Source organism: Phyllobates terribilis, unplaced genomic scaffold, assembly GCF_046119375.1.
Source record: "Phyllobates terribilis strain yellow unplaced genomic scaffold, ASM4611937v1 Scaffold_1__5_contigs__length_1240528914, whole genome shotgun sequence".
NCBI classification, from domain to species: domain Eukaryota; kingdom Metazoa; phylum Chordata; class Amphibia; order Anura; family Dendrobatidae; genus Phyllobates; species Phyllobates terribilis.
The window spans coordinates 442,043,025-442,063,030 of record NW_027362761.1 but is presented as its reverse complement, the minus strand read 5'-3'; the positions used below and the strand labels follow the sequence as shown (position 1 = coordinate 442,063,030).

At 57.5% G+C, this 20,006-nt stretch overlaps 1 protein-coding gene across 1 annotated transcript in view; it reads left to right on the top strand.

Moving 5' to 3' along the window:
• The first annotated feature begins 1,874 nt into the window (after positions 1-1,874).
• Positions 1,875-20,006, top strand: part of LOC141267540 (uncharacterized) — a 30,362-nt gene continuing 12,230 nt past the window's right edge. Inside the window, exons 1-3 of the mRNA XM_073680261.1 lie at positions 1,875-2,008; positions 9,599-9,813; positions 10,215-11,113. Coding sequence (XP_073536362.1) covers positions 1,875-2,008; positions 9,599-9,813; positions 10,215-11,113 — 1,248 coding nt within the window. The remainder of the gene's footprint in view (positions 2,009-9,598; positions 9,814-10,214; positions 11,114-20,006) is intronic.

Here is a 20,006-nt window from a genome sequence, read left to right as displayed (position 1 = left end):
AGATCAAAAACATTTAAATAAGCCACAGAAATTTGGGGAATCTGTTCTGTGGAGCAATGAAACAAACTTTTCTAGCTTTTAGATCAGAGGTATGTTTGGAGCAGGAAGTATAATGCATACGCCAAACACTCTGTCTACAAAGAAGCAGGATGGTGGTTCAGTGATGCTCTGGGGGTTTTGCTTCTACTGGCATTGGAAACCCTCAGCTAGTGGAAGGCAAGATGGATTCAATTAAGTACCAGGAGAACTTATGAGAAAACTGCATGCCTTCTGTAAGGAAGCTGAAACCTAGCTACATTGGACTTTCCAACAGGACAATAATCTCAGGCATAGCTCAAGGTCAACAAGTGGCTCTCACAGTTGCCTGACATGAATCCCATAAAATGTCTTTGGTGAGATTTGAAGATGGTGGTTGCAGCACACAGGCACAATAATATTAGTGAACTGTACATAAGGCTGTCATCAAGGCGGGGGAGGGGGACTGGACTATTGGTAAGGGCCTCTATCCTCAGAGAGGCACCCTGCCAAACCCTACACAGCTGCAGGATTAATAGGCTGTTCAGCCAATGGGCTGCCTGACATTGCAAACCAGAAGCTGCACTGTTAATGGTAGTTTTGCCTTATTAGTGCAGTTTCTGATGTTAGAAGGGAGGAAGAACTTCTGGTGACATCATAGTTACTTGACCAGAGGTCCTTCACCCAGCAAGTCTGCAGAGGAACTAAAGAGGAGAAGAGTGCCTGGGGTAGCTGAAGAAGAGCAGACAGCCTGGTGTGTTCTCAAAAGTGAAGACTAGAATGGAGTTGCTAGAAATAGGGTCTCAGTTTGAAGTCAGTATTCTATCCTGTTCAATACAGCAACTTCATTATAGCATCTAACATGTCCTCTACACCCACCCGGTGTGTATGTGTGTGAGTGTGTGTATGTGTGTGTGTATTTGTAAGGGGGTAGACCAGGGTGTAAGTACTTTCAGAACAAGGGATCTGGAACTGCTGGGGCCATGCCTCTGGTTGCAGGGGGAAGACAGACTGCGAGCACAGGAGTCAGGTGACCGGAAAGCTGGAGGCATGTACAGAGACAGAGCTCAGGGGTCAGGTGACCGGGGAGCTGGGGGGGTGTCTAGGAAGAGGGAGAAAAAGGAGTTTTGCTCGGGAAAGCAGGGAATTGACAGTTGGAGTCAAGCCCAACTAAAGGGAGAAGAGAGGCAGGGTCTGTGGAGCCAAGCAAGTGAGGTGCAGTGTTATGGACTAGGGGCTCAACGGGTCAAACCGGAGACTGCCCGTTGCCGCCAGGAGACGGAGCATTATTTAGGCGGGGAAGCCATAAGAAAACAACACCGGGGTGAATGGTCCAGTCTCAAGAAGACCCCTGCACTGACACCAGAGATACCCGGATCAATTGCCCCAGTTAGGGAAAGAATTGAATTCAGGCCCCACCCTGCAGGAGAGTTCCATAGAGAAGTGAGGCAGCCCCACACAGACAGAGACACGACCTGCTGGAAGTGTGGAGGCGCAGGACATTACGCCAGGGACTGTGCTAGCCAAGGGCGGCCCCTGTCGCAGCAGCTGTTAAACTAACAGGCTCCGTGTTTGGGGGACACAGCCCAGAGCCTAAGTAAGGGGAAAGAAATAGAGGAAGTCCCAAGGACCTAGTTTCCACCAGACCGACTGTTTGGGCTGAAATAAGTGGTCGGGCTGTTTACTGCCTGATTGACATGGGATCCCAGGTGACTACGATGACAGAAGCCTACTTTAAACATCGATTTCCAGAGATAGTCGGCCTGAATGGGGACCAGTAATTATACTCACAGCAGCTAATCAATTATCCATCCCGATCGCAGGGGTGGTATGGATGAAGATCCGAGAGTGTGGAAAAGATGTGGGACAAAAAAGGGGTCATCTTGGTCACAGGGGGAAATGGAAGTGGACCCCCAGTGACCCTCAGAATGAATGTGCTGAAAGAGATCTGGCAAATCCTGATTAATGAGCTGAAGGAGATTCCTCTAGACCGGTGGGACCCACGAACCTCCCAAAGGAGGCTCAGGAGACGTCGAGTGAAGGGAAGGTCTTGGGGAAAATAATAGTACCAGCAGCTACGGCGCTCACCTTACTGCCAGGACAAACTGTACTCACGTTACCCGCACGGGCCTGCACATGTCTTGAGGGGGTCGAAGTTCAGATAGAACCAACATTGATGGACAAAGTACCCCCCGGACTCCTGGTGGTTCGGACACTGGCCAAAGTCCAGGGAGGCAACGTTATAGTGCCGTGCGTTAACCTGGACGAAGGTCATCTCACACTCCCTCCCAGGGCGGAAATAGCCCAGATTCTTGGAATGCCAGAGAAGTTGGTGCGACCTGATGTGGTACAGCTGTCCGCTGTATGAGGAGACCCCTGGACTCTGCCGTGCTGCCGGAATCCCACCGTGCTAGTGCAAATGGGGGACGAAGAATCCTAGAACAAATGCGGGCTGAATTGACAGGACTTTCACCTCGACAGGTGCAGCAGGTTGAGGAGATACTGGAGCAGAAATAGGAAATCTTTGCTCGCCACGAAGATGATTTTGGTTGCACCAAAGCCATTACTCACAAGATTCCCACGCGGAGCGCTGCCCCAGAGCGGGAGAGATACCGGCAGATACCTCCCAGATGTATAACGAGGTTAAGGAGATGCTAGCCCATATGTTACAGAATGGTGTGATATGGGAGAGTCAGAGTCCGTGGGCAGCCCCTATTGTCCTGGCCAAGAAGAAATTTGGGACCCTACGGTTCTGTGTGGACTATAGATGACTGAATGCCTGGACAGTATGAGACTCTTACCCACTACCCCGAATCTAAGAGTCCCTGTCGGCCTTAGGGAAGGCAAGATGCTTCTCGTCCTTGGATCTGGTGAGCGGGTATTGGCAAGTGCCCGTGGCCGAACATGACCGTGCGAAGATGGCGTTCATATTACCCATAGGACTGTTCGAGTTCAATCGGATGCCCTTCGGCCTAACGCCCCCGGGACGTTCCAGCATGTGATGGAGAGGTGCTTGGGTGATTTGAACTTCGAGGCGACATGGATTTATCTTGACGACATAATTGTCTATGCCGCAACCTTCAAAGAGCACCTCCAGTGACTGGAGCAAGTACTGAGTCGCCTACAGAGTCATGGCCTAAAAGGTGAAGCCCCAGAAGTGCCACCTGTTCCGCAAACAGATTGAATATCTCGGTCATACTGTGTCCGGTGAAGGAGTCAGGCCCACCCGGGAAAAGGTGGCCGCTGTACAGGAGTGGCCTACCCCGAAGACAGTGAAGGACGTTCGGGCCTTCCTGGGACTTGTCGGGTACTACCGAAGATTCGTGAAGAACTTCACCCGCATAGCCAACCCATTGCTGGAGCTACTTAAGGGAGTGCCGGCAGGCTCCAAGAATCAGGTGATTCGGTGGGGAAGCAGCCAGGAAGAGGCCTTCTGTGCCCTAAAAATGGCCCTGACCGAGGCCCCAATACTTGCCTATGTGGATTTCTCCCAACCATTCATAGTCCACACTGATGGGAACCTACATGGTCTAGGAGCCGTGTTCAGGAGGAGAAAGAGCGCGTGATTGCGTACGCCAGTCTCTCCCTTCACGACTCTGAGAGGAACCCAGATAATTATAGCCAAAAGATGACTGGGTCCGTCTTCAACAGACTGACAACGAAGTTGCCCAATTACGTCAATGGGTGGCTTTGAGACAGGTCCCCAGTCGAGCGGAGAGGAGTACCGTGTCCCCGGGGGTGCTGAAAATGCTGGGACAATGGGAAAGACTTTGTTTGCAAGACGGGCAGCTGTACTGATGGGTACAGCTACCGCGAGAGTTCGGGATCACCTGGCAAGTGGTGATCCCAGAGAAGTTGGTCGGAGTAGTGGCTAAGGAGGCTCATGAACGAGGGGCTCACTTCGGACCAGAGAAGACATTTCAGTGGTTGCAGAGGCTGGTGTATCACCACCCGACTGCGAGCAACAATAGAAGACACTTGTCGAAAATGTCGCAGCTGTGAGCTGGTTAAGTCCCCGGAGCAGCGGGTCCACATACAAACCATTGTGACTTCTGCCCCCTTGGAGGTGCTGATGATTGACTATTTGACTGTTGGACCGGCACATCTCGGGTATGAACATTGCCTGGTGATGACAGACCACTTCACAAAGTTTGCGGTGGTGACCCCGACCAGAGACCAGACCGCCGAATCAGCCACGCAGGCCATCTGCCGAGACTTCATTCGGGTGTACGGCTGCCCAAAGGGGATCCATTCCGATCAAGGCGCCTGCTTCCAGGGCCGGGTGATGGAAGAGCTGCAACGGTTGTACAGGATTGAGAAGTCACAGACTACTCCTTACCACCCTCAAGGAAATGGGGCCTGTGAACGCTTTAATCGGACATTGATCCAAATGCTCCGCACGTTGGAGGAAGATCGGCAGGTACGATGGCCTGAGTTTGTGGTCGAGCTGGTGTGGGTCTACAACAACCGAGTGAATAGTACGACAGGGTTCACTCCTTATACCTTACTGTTCGGGCAAAAGGGGCGAGAGATTACCAAGTTAGAGCTGGAGCCAGAGGAGGACTACCCACAGACGAGGATGTCTTCCTGGGTCCGGGAACACCGGCATCGACTGCAGACCCTCCGACGGTTGGTACAACAAAAGTTTCGGGAGCTCAAACATCATGAGACATTGCCCCTTCGAGGGACAGCTCTGAGGGACGGGGAATGGGTGTTGGTTCGAGACAGGCGGCCCCGGGGCAAATTGAGTAGGCAGTGGGAACGGACCCTGCAACGAGTGAGGCGCAGTGTTGGCGCTGAAGGACCTGTGTATGAAGTTCAACCCGAGGGGGCTGAAGGAGAGTGGTTCATCATAGTATGCTGCACCCTGTCTGTCTAAAGATGACGAAGATGAAGAAGGATTACCTGCTTGTAGAGAGGGTCCTGTCACAGTTGCCCCAAGCCACGATGTGGATGAAGAAGAATTGTTGATTCTACCTCTGAGCCCCAGCACTCGAATATCTGCAGTCCCCAGTGCAGGCGGCGAGGGAACACCATCAGTTGAAGCCACCGGGCAGGCGGAGATTGGGAATCCAAGTGACCCTGCACCCCCCATCGGTCAAACTGAGTTACTCCAGTCAGAACAGACAACAGCAGGAGTGCCTCCTCACCGTTACCAACAAGATCAGTTTATATGGTAACGTATCACCCAGGAAGTCCAAGAATGTGAACATTTGGTGAAGCAACTCTCGCCCGTGGAATGGCGAGTTAAAGGAGAGCGGGAGTGTAAGGGGGAAGACCGGGGTGTAAGTAATTTCAGAACAAGGGATCCGGAACTGCCCGGGCCATGCCTCTGGTTGCAGGAGGAAGACAGACTGCGAGCACAGGAGTCAGGTGACCGGGAAGCTGGGGGCGTGTACAGAGCCAGAGCTCAGGGGTCAGGTGACCGGGGAGCTGGGGGACGTGTCTAGGAAGAGGGAGAAAAAGGAGTTTTGCTCGGGAAAGCAGGCAATTGACAGTTGGATTCAAGCCCGAATAGAGGGAGAAGAGACGTAGGGTCCGTGGAACCGAGCAAGTGAGGTGCAGTGTTATGGACTATGGCCTCAGCGGGTCAAACTGGAGACTGCCCACTCCCGCCAGAAGACGGAGCATTGTTTAGGTGGGGAATCAGCCGGCAACGGCCTTGTGGGGGACAAGAGTCAGCTAAGTGTAAAACTGCTGATTACAACCGTTTCGACTCTGCTACATCTAGCCAAACTGTGGATTGTCGGTTATAGCCTTTTACGTGCTACTTCCCTTGTTGTCCCCATATTTCCCCTGTTACTCCCTGCGTGGAGATTGACCCTGTTACAATAAATTCCCCCCTGTTTATTAACCCTGTACTGGCTGCTCTGTGCTTCTGTGTCACTGCATCTAAAGTACCTGTGTCACGTGTGTGTGTGTGTGTGTGTGTCTGTAAGAGAAGCAGTATGTAGTATGTCTGTAACAGAAGCAGTAGTTGTAGCTACTTTGAGGTCTGTAGAAGGAGTGCACCACTCCAGTTTGTTCCATTTTCCTTTTTCATGAATGCTGTGAACCTATAGAGGTTTCCCTTTTCACATGCATTTCAACTATTACCTGGAGTCACCCTATTTTTGCCTCAGTTATCTAATGATATATAGGTTAAAATGTGTTCCTGAGGACACTGTACAACATTTATGTGTAAAAATGCTGTCAGCACAGACAAGCTTTCGTAGGAGTGCTTATTCCAGATTATCTGCCAGTGTAAACATGGTACAATCACCCAACGATCAAGTAAAAGGCTTGTTAGTTCAGTGATTGGATCCTTTATGCCCTCATAATCATTTTTATTGTCAGTCCATTACCACATGTAAACAGGTTATGTGCTACATTTACTGTATGAGGACAGAATGACTGTATCAGCTTGTAAAATGAGGCCTCTAAATGAGCACCAAGCGACATGTATACATGTATATATTCTATTGGTGCTTGTGTAATATTCTGAAATCAGATGGTGTAAGTGCAGTATATATATTTTGGGGACCCACATTTACTTTTGGAGGCCATTGCCAATATGGAATGCTCAGAAACACTGCCAGACACTGGTGTCTGGCTATGCACCATGTTTACAGCAGGTCATAACAGCCAAAGGATGCTATACCAAGAACTAAAAACATTTGTCATGAAGGGGTTGAATAATTCTGAGACTGTAATAGTTGTTAGAAATTGCAATTTGAAACTACTTATTATATTAGATGTCTTGAGCTATTTACTGTATTTTTTGTACAGATGGGGGTCCATCTTATAGTCTGAATAAGTATGGTATCTTACATGGGGGGTGGTTGAGCGAGGGTCACAGGAGGCAGAGTCTTTCAGCGGGGAGTTGCAGTGGAGCAGGATTGCAAGGCCCTCCGTTCCCTCCCTCAGGAACCGGGCGGCTGCAGCCGAAAACATGAGATGCTATGGGATCTGTGCCTGGCTGGGGCTGGGGCCTGTGCCAGGGCCATTAGCCTGGCTGGTTTCTGTGTCAAGCCAGGGTCTGGCCAAGTTCCTGTGCAGGGTTAGGAGCCTGTGCAGGGCCGTTACCGTTAGCCTGGCTAGTTCCTGGGCTGGGGGGCCTGTGCAGGGCCAGGGGGCCTGTGCAGGTCTGGGAGGCCTGTGCCAGGCCTGTGCGAGGTTAAGTGGCTAGTGTAGGGCGGGGGGCTAGTGCCGGGCCTGTGCAAAGTTAAGGAGCCTGTGACGGGCCTAGGCAGGGCTGGGGAACTTGTGCTGAACCAGTGCAGTGCTGGGGGGCCTATGCCTGGCCTGTTCAGGGCTGGGGGGGCCTGTGCTGGGCCTGTGCAGGTCTGGGGGGCCTGTGCCAGGCCTGTGCAAGGTTAAGTGGCCAGTGCAGGGCTGGGGGGCTAGTGTCGAGCCTGTGCAAGGTTAAGGGGCCTGTGCCGGGCCTGGGCAGGCTTCGGGACTTGTGCTGGGCCTGTGCAGGGATGGGGTACTTGTGCCGAGCCTTTGCAGGGCTGGGGAACTTGTGACGAGCCTGTGCATGGCTGGGGGGCCTATGCCGGGACTGTTCAGGGCTGGGGGGGGCCTGTGCTGGGCCTGTGCAGGGCTAAGGGGGGCCGGTGCCGGGCCTGTGCGGGGCTGGGGGGGGCTGTTCCAGGCCTGTTCAGGACTTGGGGGCCTATGCCAGGCCTGTGCAGGTCTGGGGGGCCTGTGCCAGGCCTGTGCAAAGTTAAGTGGCCAGCGCAGGGCTGGGGGGCTAGTGCTGGGCCTGTGCAAGGTTAAGGGGCCTGTGCTGGGCCTGGGCAGGGCTGGGGGACTTCTGCTGGGCCTGTGCAGGGATGGGGAACTTGTGCCGAGCCTGTTCAAGGCTGGGGAGGGCCGTGCTGGGCCAGTGCAGGGCTGGGGGGGCCTTTGCCAGGCCTGTGCAGGGCTGGGGGGTTGTTATAGGCCTGTTCAGGACTGGGGGGCCTATGTCAGGCCTGTGCAGGGCTGGGGGGGCCTTTGCAGGCCTATGCAGGGCTAAGGGACCTATGCCAGGCCTTTTCAGTGCTGGGGGGCCTATGCCAGGCCTGTGCAGGGATGGGGAACTTGTGCCGAGCCGTGAAGGGCTGGGGGGCCTGTGCTGGGCCTGGGCGGGGCTGGGGGGGCCTGTGCCGGGCCTGTGCAGGGCTGTGGGGAGCTGTTCCAGGCCTGTTCAGACTAGGGGGCCTATGCCCGGCCTGTGCAGGTCTGGGGGGCCTGTGCCAGGCCTGTGCAAGGTTAAGTGGCCAGTGCAGGGCTGGGGGGCTAGTGCCGGGGCTGTGCAAGGTTAAGTGGCCAGTGCAGGGCTGGGGGGCTAGTGCCGGGGCTGTGCAAGGTTAAGGGGCCTGTGCCGGGCCTGGGCAGGGCTGGGGGACTTGTGCTGGGCCTGTGCAGGGATGGGAAACTTGTGCCGAGCCTTTGCTGGGCTGGGGAACTTGTGCCGAGCCTGTGCATGGCTGGGGGGCCTATGCCAAGCCTGTTCAGGGCTTGGGGGGGCCTGTGCAGGGCTGGGGGGGGCCTGTGCGGGGCTGGGGGGGCTGTTCCAGGCCTGTTCAGGACTGGGGGGCCTATGCCAGGCCTGTGCAGATCTGGGGGGCCTGTGCCAGGCCTGTGCAAGGTTAAGTGGCCAGTGCAGGGCTGGGGGGCTAGTGCTGGGCCTGTGCAAGGTTAAGGGGCCTGTGCTGGGCCTGGGCAGGGCTGGGGGACTTGTGCTGGGCCTGTGCAGGGATGGGGAACTTGTGCCGAGCCTGTGCAAGGCTGGGGGGGGGGCCTGTGCTGGGCCAGTGCAGGGCTGGGGGGGCCTGTGTCGGGCCTATGCGGGGCTGGGGGGAGCTGTTCCAGGCCTGTTCAGACTGGGGGGCCTATGCCCAGCCTGTGCAGGTCTGGGGGGCCTGTGCCAGGCCTGTGCAAGGTTAAAACACTAGAACTACTGATGGAGTCATTTTGACTCCTTTCGTTTTTTATTTCTCTTCTGTGACTACATTTTTCAGAATTCCGGCTTGAAACTCGGTGACTTTTCCTCAAATATGATGTGAAAAAAGATTTTGTGAGAATAAATAATTTTGGTGAAAAATTTGCGCGTTTTTTTCAAAATTTACCAAGAACTACTGAAGGGAGTCATTTTGACTCCCTACTATATTTTGAGGTCCTTTTGTCACTAAATGTTGCTATAAAGTTTTGTGCATAATTTTTTCACTCTGTCTTATTTACCCTGATGTTCATATAGATGTAGTTCAATTTACATGTCAACTTTTCACATTTTCCTTGTGTTTTACCTGCTTGTATTACTGTGTAATGCTGAACAAAATAGCTTGTTTACTCTAGGCTCTTATCTTATGCTAATGAAGGGTGGTGTTTTTCTAAGGTCCTAGCAGGAGACAGTATTCTGGATAGTAACTTTACTTTCAGTTCAGCTGAAGAGACAAAGAGAACAGACGCAGACATACGAGCTCTGAAGACTCATACAGGTATGAATTGTTATGAAATAGTTTAGCTGTCTGTCAACTGATTCAGCCCACCTACTTTTGAAGGTGGCAGAACAGTTATTATTTCTTTTAGTTTTCATTTCATTTCTATTTTTCAGCAGGGAACTATATAGAATTATGGAATTTGTGAGGAATATGGAGAGAAGACGTTTGATAAAGCCTCAGGATATTCTGGCTACTTTGCAATCCATACCGGAGGATGAATCGGAATCCGTATTGCAGGAACATGTATTTGATTCTGACAGTGATGAAGATTTCATTCCTCAGAACATATCAAGTGAATCTGAAGACTCAGAAGGAACAAATCCAGAAGGTAAGTAGTTATGTGTATTTATTTGTTCTTCCACACACTGAGTTAGGGCCTGTGCACACTAGCAGAATTCTGGCTGAATAGCCATCTGGATATTCTTGCCGCAATACAGGCCGTACCTGCCCGCTCATGCCTGAAGCTCCGCTCCGAACCCCGGGCTGGAGCCGCTGTCAGGGACAGAGCAGCGCTTGCTTACGCGCGAGCACGGCTCCGTCCCAGACAGCGGCTCCAGCCCGGGGTTCGGAGCGGAGCTTCAGGTATGAAACTCCGCTCTGTACCTGAGCGGGCAGGTACGGGCCGGATTGTGGTGAGAATATCCGGTCGGATATTCCGCCGCTAATCCAGCCAGTGTGCACGGACCCTTACAAAACAAAAATTCTAAATATTCATCAACTTTTTTACAGATATTCCAAGCACATCAACTGGGGATCGGGCTCATGCAGTTATGTTGCCTCGTGACCATCCTCCTGGTCGTGGACAGAAAAAATCAGCAAAACGTCCCAGAAATGAAAGAACAACAGATAACGATGGCGGCGAAGGTAATGCAACAACAAACACCAGAGAAGGCGAATCTGAAGGAATACTAGTTTCAGCGGATGGTATTCAATGGAAACCTGTTGAAATTGGAGAACACTTGCCTGGTAGGCGTGACAGCCAAAATATTCTTCGAGAAGCACCTGGCCCTACAGGATACGCCAGAAGAAATATCATTATCGATAGTCCTTTGAGCGCATGGCGTTTATTTTTTGATTCATATATACTGACACATATAAAGAACTGTATGCTTGCAGAAGCATGCAGGAACAATAATTTACAGTTTACTCTATCTGATGAGGAGCTAGATGCATTCATTGCGATATTCTATGCTCGTGGAATATCTGGCACGAACCGTCACTCGATTAGCAGTATTTGGTGTAATGACTGGGGAATACCGTTTTGCAAAGCGACAATGTCTAGGGACCGCTTTGTTGAAATTATGAGGTTTCTCAGATTTGATGAGAAATCTACTCGATCGGAGAGACTGCAAACGGACAAGTTTGCTCTATTTTCTACTGTGTGGGACAGGTTTATTGAAAATTGTATTGCGTGTTACAAACCTGGCCCATACATAACGGTGGATGAGCAACTTTTCCCAAGCAAAACTAGGTGTCCATTCACGCAGTACATGCCTTCCAAACCAGATAAATATGGCCACAAATATTGGCTAGCTGTTGATAAGAGGAGCAAATATCTGGCAAATGGCTTCCCTTATCTAGGCAAAGATGACACACGCCGTGCTGAGGACCGTTTAGCTGACCATGTGGTAATGAAGTTATTGGACCCGTTTTTGAAAAATTTTACTTCAGTAAAATTAGCTAAACAGCTAAAAAGCAAAGGAACAACCATCGTGGGAACACTGAACAAGATAAGGCGAGAAGTGCCTAAAGAAATAAAATCCATGAAAGAGGAATTGTACAACACTAAAGAGTTTAGAAATGAAGACAATTTTACACTTACAGTATATCAAGGAAAGCCCAACAAAAATGTTGTCATTTTGAGTTCCGTCCATCCAGATGTTGTTGTTGCGTCTGATTCCGCTAAAAAAACTCCAGAAACGGTAAAGTTTTACAATGAAACAAAATATGGAGTAGATGTAGTGGATCAGATGGCACGAAAATATACCACACGAACATGCACAAGGAGATGGCCTGTTCATGCATTTGAAAATGCCTTAGACTTTACGGGTATAAATGCATGGATAATATTCAAGGAGATTACCCACCAAAAAATGTCACGCAAGGCATTTTTGCAAACGCTTGTGAGAGAGTTGAGTGGTCCTTATGTCACAGATAGGGAAAAGGGTTCCACGTCCCAAGTTTCTACATGCTCAGAAGTGATGGTTCAAACAAAATTTTGCCAGATCAAAGAAAAGTGCAAGAAAAATAGATCTGTCGGAAATTGTAAGACTTGTGGTAAGTCTTTGTGTAGGCAATGTACTGCCATAAATCAAAGGCAATGCCTAAAATGCGAAACACCAAATGTTTAGAAGGTGAATTCTGCGCCATATTTTCATTTTTATGCTCCTCCACCTACATTTTCTCTGCTTTTTGTTCTTCAGTTGTTGTTTATATGTGTGCACTTGAATAAAAAAAAATGTTTGAAAAACGTCTATTATAATTATTGTTATTTTCTGTAGAAAAATAAGAAAAGCAAAAAAAAACAATCAAAAGCATTACTGTTGGATCTCACAATAATAATACATTACAAAAAATATAATTATTAATAAATAACCACAAATTAAACTCTAAAAATAAACGAAAACAAGCAAGGAGTCAAAATGACTCCTTTCAGTAGTTCTAGGCGGGGTCACGAGTCCAGTAGTCCTAGTGTTAAGTGGCCATTGCAGGGCTGGGGGGCTAGTGCCGGGGCTGTGCAAGGTTAAGGGGCCTGTGCCGGGCCTGGGCAGGGCTGGGGGACTTGTGCTGGGCCTGTGCAGGGAAGGCGAAACTTGTGCCGAGCCTTTGCTGGGCTGGGGAACTTGTGCCGAGCCTGTGCATTGCTGGGGGGCCTATGCCGAGCCTGTTCAGGGCTGGGGGGGCCTGTGCTGGGCCTATGCGGGGCTGGGGGGGGCTGTTCCAGGCCTGTTCAGGACTGGGGGGCCTATGCAAGAACTGTGCAGGTCTGGGGGGCCTGTGCCAGGCCTGTGCAAGGTTAAGGGGCCTGTGCCGGGCCTGGGCAGGGCTGGGGGACTTGTGCTGGGCCTGTGCAGGGATGGGGAACTTGTGCCGAGCCTTTGCTGGGCTGGGGAACTTGTGCCGAGCCAGTGCATGGCTGGGGAACTTGTGTCGAGCCTGTGCATGGCTGGGGGGCCTATGCCGGGCCTGTTCAGGGCTTGGGGGGCCTGTGCTGGGCCTGTGCAGGGCTGGGGGGGGGCCTGTGCCGTGCCTGTGAGGGGCTGGGGGGGCTGTTCCAGGCCTGTTCAGGACTGGGGGCCTATGCCAGGCCTGTGCAGGTCTGAGGGGCCTGTGCCAGGCCTGTGCAAGGTTAAGTGGCCAGTGCAGGGCTGGGGGGCTAGTGCTGGGCCTGTGCAGGGATGGGGAACTTGTGCCGAGCCTGTGCAGGGCAGGGGGGGCCTGTGCTGGGCCTGTGCAGGGCTGGGGGGGCCTGTGCCAGGCCTGTGCAGAGCTGGGGGGGGCTGTTCCAGGTCTGTTCAGACTGGGGGGCCTATGCCAGGCCTGTGCAGGTCTGGGGGGCCTGTGCCAGGCCTGTGCAAGGTTAAGTGGCCAGTGCAGGGCTGGGGGGCTAGTGCCGGGGCTGTGCAAAGTTAAGGGGCCTGTGCCGGGCCTGGGCAGGGCTGGGGGACTTGTGCTGGGCCTGTGCAGGGATGGGGAACTTGTGCCGAGCATTTGCAGGGCTGGGGAACTTGTGCCGAGCCTGGGCATGGCTGGGTAACTTGTGCCGAGCCTGTGCATGGCTGGGGGACCTATGCCGGGCCTGTTCAGGGCTGGGGAGGGCCTGTGCTGGGCCTGTGCAGGGCTTGGGGGGCCTGTGCCAGGCCTGTGCGGGGCTGGTGGGGGCTGTTACAGGCCTGTTCAGGATTGGAGGGCCTAAGCCAGGCCTGTGCAGGTCTGGGGGGCCTGTGCCTGGCCTGTGCAAGGTTAAGTGGCCAGTGCAGGGCTGGGGGGCTAGTGCCGGGCCTGTGCAAGGTTAAGGGGCCTGTGCCGGGCCTGGGCACGGCTGAGGGACTTGTGCTGAGCCTGTGCAGGGATGGGAAACTTGTGCCGAGCCTCTGCAGGGCTGGCGGGGCCCTGTGCTGGGCCAGTGCAGGGCTGGGGGGGCCTGTTCAGGCCTGTGCAGGGCTGGCGGGGGGCTGTTACAGGCCTTTTCAGGACTGGGGGGCCTATGCCAGGCCTGTGCAGGGCTGTGGGGGCTTTGAGGGCCTGTGCAGGGCTAAGGGACCTGTGCCAGGCATTTTCAGGGCTGGGGGGCCGATGCCAGGCCTGTGCAGGGATGGGTAACTTGTGCCGAGCCTGTGCAGGGCTGGAGGGGGCCTGTGCTGGGCTTGTGCGGGGCTGGGGGGGCCTGTGCCAGGCCTGTTCAGACTGGGGGGCCTATGCCAGGCCTGTGCAGGTCTGGGGACCCTGTGCCAGGCCTGTGCAAGGTTAAGTGGCCAGTGCAGGGCTGGGGGGCTAGTGCCGGGCGTATTCAAGGTTAAGGGGCCTGTGCTGGGCCTGGGCAGGGCTGGGGGACTTGTCCTGGGCCTGTGCAGTGATGGGGAACTTGTGCCGAGCATGTGCAGGGCTTGGGAACTTGTGCCGAGCCTGTGCAGGGCTGGTAGGCCTATGCCGGGTCTGTTTTCAGGGCTGGGGGGGTCTATGCTGGGCCTTTGCAGGGCTGGGGAGGCCTGTGCCAGGCCTGTGCGGGGCTGGGGGGGGGCTGTTCCAGGCCTGTTCAGGACTGGGGGGCCTATGCCAGGCCTGTGCAGGTCTGGGAGGCCTGTGCAAGGTTAAGTGGCCAGTGCAGGGCTGGGGGGCTAGTGCTGGGCCTGTGCAAGGTTACGGGGCCTGTGCGGGGCCTGGGCAGGGCTGGGGGACTTGTGCTGGGCCTGTGCAGGGATGGGGAACTTGTGCCGAGCCTGTGCAAGGCTGGGGGTGGGGCCTGTGCTGGGCCAGTGCAGGGCTGGGGGGGCCTGTGCCAGGCCTGTGCAAGGATAAGTGGCCAGTGCAGGGCTGAGGGGCTAGTGCCGGGGCTGTGCAAGGTTAAGGGGCCTGTGCCGGGCCTGGGCAGGGCTGGGGGACTTGTGCTGGGCCTGTGCAGGGATGGGAAACTTGTTCCGAGCCTTTGCTGGGCTGGGGAACTTGTGCCGAGCCTGTGCATGGCTGGGGAACTTGTGTCGAGCCTGTGAATGGCTGGGGGGCCTATGCCGGGCCTGTTCAGGGCTGGGGGGGGCCTGTGCTGGGCCTGTGCAGGGCTGGGGAGGCCTGTGCCGGGCCTGTGTGGGGCTGGGGGGGGCTGTTCCAGGCCTGTTCAGGACTGGGGGGCCTATGCCAGGCCTGTGCAGGTCTGGGGGGCCTGTGCCAGGCCTGTGCAAGGTTAAGTGGCCAGTGCAGGGCTGGGGGGCTAGTGCTGGGCCTGTGCAGGGATGGGGAACTTGTGCCGAGCCTGTGCAGGGCAGGGGGGGCCTGTGCTGGGCCTGTGCAGGGCTGGGGGGGCCTGTGCCGGGCCTCTGCAGAGCAGGGGGGGGCTGTTCCAGGTCTGTTCAGACTGGGGGGCCTATGCCAGGCCTGTGCAGGTCTGGGGGGCCTGTGCCAGGCCTGTGCAAGGTTAAGTGGCCAGTGCAGGGCTGGGGGGCTAGTGCCGGGGGTGTGCTAGGTTAAGGGGCCTGTGCCGGGCCTGGGCAGGGCTGGGGGACTTGTGCTGGGCCTGTGCAGTGAATGGGAACTTGTGCCGAGCCTTTGCAGGGCTGGGGAACTTGTGCCGAGCCTGGGCATGGCTTGGGAACTTGTGCCGAGCCTGTGCATGGCTGCGGGACATATGCCAGGCCTGTTCAGGGCTGGGGGGGGGGCCTGTGCTGGGCCTGTGCAGGGCTTGGGGGGCCTGTGCCGGGCCTGTGTGGGGCTGGGGGCGGCTGTTACAGGCCTGTTCAGGATTGGAGGGCCTATGCCAGGCCTGTGCAGGTCTGGGGGGCCTGTGCCAGGCCTGTGCAAGGTTAAGTGGCCAGTGCAGGGCTGGGGGGCTAGTGTCGGGCCTGTGCAAGGTTAAGGGGCCTGTGCCGGGCCTGGGCAGGGCTGAGGGACTTGTGCTGAGCCTGTGCAGGGATGGGAAACTTGTGCCGAGCCTGTGCAGGGCTGGGGCGGGCCTGTGCTGGGCCAGTGCAGGGCTGGGCGGGCCTGTTCAGGCCTGTGCAGGGTTGGGGGGGGCTGTTACAGGCCTGTTCAGGACTGGGGGTCCTATGCCAGGCCTGTGCAGGGCTGTGGGGGCTTTGAGGGCGTGTGCAGTGCTAAGGGACCTGTGCCAGGCATTTTCAGGGCTGGGGGGCCTATGCCAGGCCTGTGCAGGGATGGGTAACTTGTGCCGAGCCTGTGCAGGGCTGGGGGGGCTTGTGCTGGGCCTGTGCGGGGCTGGGGGGGCCTGTGCCAGGCCTGTGCAGGGCTGGGGGGGCTGTTCCAGGGATGTTCAGACTGGGAGGCCTATGCCAGGCCTGTGCAGGTCTGGGGACCCTGTGCCAGGCCTGTGCAAGGTTAAGTGGCCATTGCAGGGCTGGGGGGCTAGTGCCGGGGCTGTGCAAGGTTAAGGGGCCTGTGCCGGGCCTGGGCAGAGCTGGGGGACTTGTGCTGGGCCTGTGCAGGGATGGGAAACTTGTGCCGAGCCTTTGCTGGGCTGGGGAACTTGTGCCGAGCCAGTGCATGGCTGGGGAACTTGTGTCGAGCCTGTGCATGGCTGGGGGGGCCTATGCCGGGCCTGTTCAGGGCTGGGGGTCCTGTGCTGGGCCTGTGCAGGGCTGGGGGGGGGCCTGTGCCGGGCCTGTGCGGGGCTGGGGGGGCTGTTCCAGTCCTGTTCAGGACTGGGGGCCTATGCCAGGCCTGTGCAGGTCTGGGGGGCATGTGCCAGGCCTGTGCAAGGTTAAGTGGCCAGTGCAGGGCTGGGGGGCTAGTGCTGGGCCTCTGCAGGGATGGGGAACTTGTGCCGAGCCTGTGCAGGGCAGGGGGGGCCTGTGCTGGGCCTGTGCAGGGCTGGGGAGGCCTGTGCAGGCCTGAACAGAGCTGGGGGGGGCTGTTCCAGGTCTGTTCAGACTGGGGGGCCTATGCCAGGCCTGTGCAGGTCTGGGGGGCCTGTGCCAGGCCTGTGCAAGGATAAGTGGCCAGTGCAGGGCTGGGGGGCTAGTGCCGGGGCTGTGCAAGGTTAAGGGGCCTGTGCCGGGCCTGGGCAGGGCTGGGGGACTTGTGCTGGGCCTGTGCAGGGATGGGGAACTTGTGCCGAGCCTTTGCTGGGCTGGGGAACTTGTGCCGAGCCAGTGCATGGCTGGGGAACTTGTGTCGAGCCTGTGCATTGCTGGGGGGCCTATGCCGGGCCTGTTCAGGGCTTGGAGGGCCTGTGCTGGGCCTGTGCAGGGCTGGGGGGGGCCTGTGCCGGGCCTGTGAGGGGCTGGGGGGGCTGTTCCAGGCCTGTTCAGGACTGGGGGCCTATTCCAGGCCTGTGCAGGTCTGAGGGGCCTGTGCCAGGCCTGTGCAAGGTTAAGTGGCCAGTACAGGGCTGGGGGGCTAGTGCTGGGCCTGTGCAGGGATGGGGAACTTGTGCCGAGCCTGTGCAGGGCAGGGGGGGCCTGTGCTGGGCCTGTGCAGGGCTGGGGGTGCCTGTGCCGGGCCTGTGCAGAGCTGGGGGGGGCTGTTCCAGGTCTGTTCAGACTGGGGGGCCTATGCCAGGCCTGTGCAGGTCTGGGGGGCCTGTGCCAGGCCTGTGCAAGGTTAAGTGGCCAGTGCAGGGCTGGGGGGCTAGTGCCGGGGCTGTGCAAAGTTAAGGGGCCTGTGCCGGGCCTGGGCAGGGCTGGGGGACTTGTGCTGGGCCTGTGCAGGGATGGGGAACTTGTGCCGAGCATTTGCAGGGCTGAGGAACTTGTGCCGAGCCTGGGCATGGCTGGGTAACTTGTGCCGAGCCTGTGCATGGCTGGGGGACCTATGCCGGGCCTGTTCAGGGCTGGGGAGGGCCTGTGCTGGGCCTGTGCAGGGCTTGGGGGGCCTGTGCCAGGCCTGTGCGGGGCTGGTGGGGGCTGTTACAGGCCTGTTCAGGATTGGAGGGCCTAAGCCAGGCCTGTGCAGGTCTGGGGGGCCTGTGCCTGGCCTGTGCAAGGTTAAGTGGCCAGTGCAGGGCTGGGGGGCTAGTGCCGGGCCTGTGCAAGGTTAAGGGGCCTGTGCCGGGCCTGGGCACGGCTGAGGGACTTGTGCTGAGCCTGTGCAGGGATGGGAAACTTGTGCCGAGCCTGTGCAGGGCTGGGGGGGCCCTGTGCTGGGCCAGTGCAGGGCTGGGGGGGCCTGTTCAGGCCTGTGCAGGGCTGGCGGGGGGCTGTTACAGGCCTGTTCAGGACTGGGGGTCCTATGCCAGGCCTGTGCAGGGCTGTGGGGGTTTTGAGGGCCTGTGCAGGGCTAAGGGACCTGTGCCAGGCATTTTCAGGGCTGGGGGGCCGATGACAGGCCTGTGCAGGGATGGGTAACTTGTGCCGAGCCTGTGCAGGGCTGGAGGGGGCCTGTGCTGGGCTTGTGCGGGGCTGGGGGGGCCTGTGCCAGGCCTGTTCAGACTGGGGGGCCTATGCCAGGCCTGTGCAGGTCTGGGGACCCTGTGCCAGGCCTGTGCAAGGTTAAGTGGCCAGTGCAGGGCTGGGGGGCTAGTGCCGGGCCTATTCAAGGTTAAGGGGCCTGTGCCGAGCCTGGGCAGGGCTGGGGGACTTGTCCTGGGCCTGTGCAGTGATGGGGAACTTGTGCCGAGCATGTGCAGGGCTTGGGAACTTGTGCCGAGCCTGTGCAGGGCTGGTAGGCCTATGCCGGGCCTGTTTTCAGGGCTGGGGGGGTCTATGCTGGGCCTTTGCAGGGCTGGGGAGGCCTGTGCCAGGCCTGTGCGGGGCTGGGGGGGGGCTGTTCCAGGCCTGTTCAGGACTGGGGGGCCTATGCCAGGCCTGTGCAGGTCTGGGGGGCCTGTGCCAGCCTGTGCAAGGTTAAGTGGCCAGTGCAGGGCTGGTGGGCTAGTGCAGGGCCTGTGCAAGGTTAAGGGGCCTGTGCTGGGCCTGGGCAGGGCTGGGGGACTTGTACTGGGCCTGTGCAGGGATGGGGAACTTGTGCCGAGCCTGTGCAAGGCTGGGGGTGGGGCCTGTGCTGGGCCAGTGCAGGGCTGGGGGGGCCTGTGCCAGGCCTGTGCAAGGATAAGTGGCCAGTGCAGGGCTGAGGGGCTAGTGCCGGGGCTGTGCAAGGTTAAGGGGCCTGTGCCGGGCCTGGGCAGGGCTGGGGGACTTGTGCTGGGCCTGTGCAGGGATGGGAAACTTGTTCCGAGCCTTTGCTGGGCTGGGGAACTTGTGCCGAGCCTGTGCATGGCTGGGGAACTTGTGTCGAGCCTGTAAATGGCTGGGGGGCCTATGCCGGGCCTGTTCAGGGCTGGGGGGGGCCTTTGCTGGGCCTGTGCAGGGCTGGGGAGGCCTGTGCCGGGCCTGTGCGGGGCTGGGGGGGGCTGTTTCAGGCCTGTTCAGGACTAGGGGGCCTATGCTAGGCCTGTGCAGGTCTGGGGGGCCTGTGCCAGGCCTGTGCAAGGTTAAGTGGCCAGTGCAGGGCTGGGGGGCTAGTGCTGGGCCTGTGCAGGGATGGGGAACTTGTGCCGAGCCTGTGCAGGGCAGGGGGGGCCTGTGCTGGGCCTGTGCAGGGCTGGGGGGGCCTGTGCCGGGCCTCTGCAGAGCAAGGGGGGGCTGTTCCAGGTCTGTTCAGACTGGGGGGCCTATGCCAGGCCTGTGCAGGTCTGGGGGGCCTGTGCCAGGCCTGTGCAAGGTTAAGTGGCCAGTGCAGGGCTGGGGGGCTAGTGCCGGGGGTGTGCTAGGTTAAGAGGCCTGTGCCGGGCCTGGGCAGGGCTGGGGGACTTGTGCTGGGCCTGTGCAGTGAATGGGAACTTGTGCCGAGCCTTTGCAGGGCTGGGGAACTTGTGCCGAGCCTGGGCATGGCTGGGGAACTTGTGCCGAGCCTGTGCATGGCTGCGGGACATATGCCGGGCCTGTTCAGGGCTGGGGGGGGCCTGTGCTGGGCCTGTGCAGGGCTTGGGGGGCCTGTGCCGGGCCTGTGTGGGGCTGGGGGGGGCTGTTACAGGCCTGTTCAGGATTGGAGGGCCTATGCCAGGCCTGTGCAGGTCTGGGGGCCTGTGCCAGGCCTGTGCAAGGTTAAGTGGCCAGTGCAGGGCTGGGGGGCTAGTGTCGGGCCTGTGCAAGGTTAAGGGGCCTGTGCCGGGCCTGGGCAGGGCTGAGGGACTTGTGCTGAGCCTGTGCAGGGATGGGAAACTTGTGCCGAGCCTGTGCAGGGCTGGGGCGGGCCTGTGCTGGGCCAGTGCAGGGCTGGGCGGGCCTGTTCAGGCCTGTGCAGGGCTGGGGGGGGCTGTTACAGGCCTGTTCAGGACTGGGGTTCCTATGCCAGGCCTGTGCAGGGCTGTGGGGGCTTTGAGGGCCTGTGCAGGGCTAAGGGACCTGTGCCAGG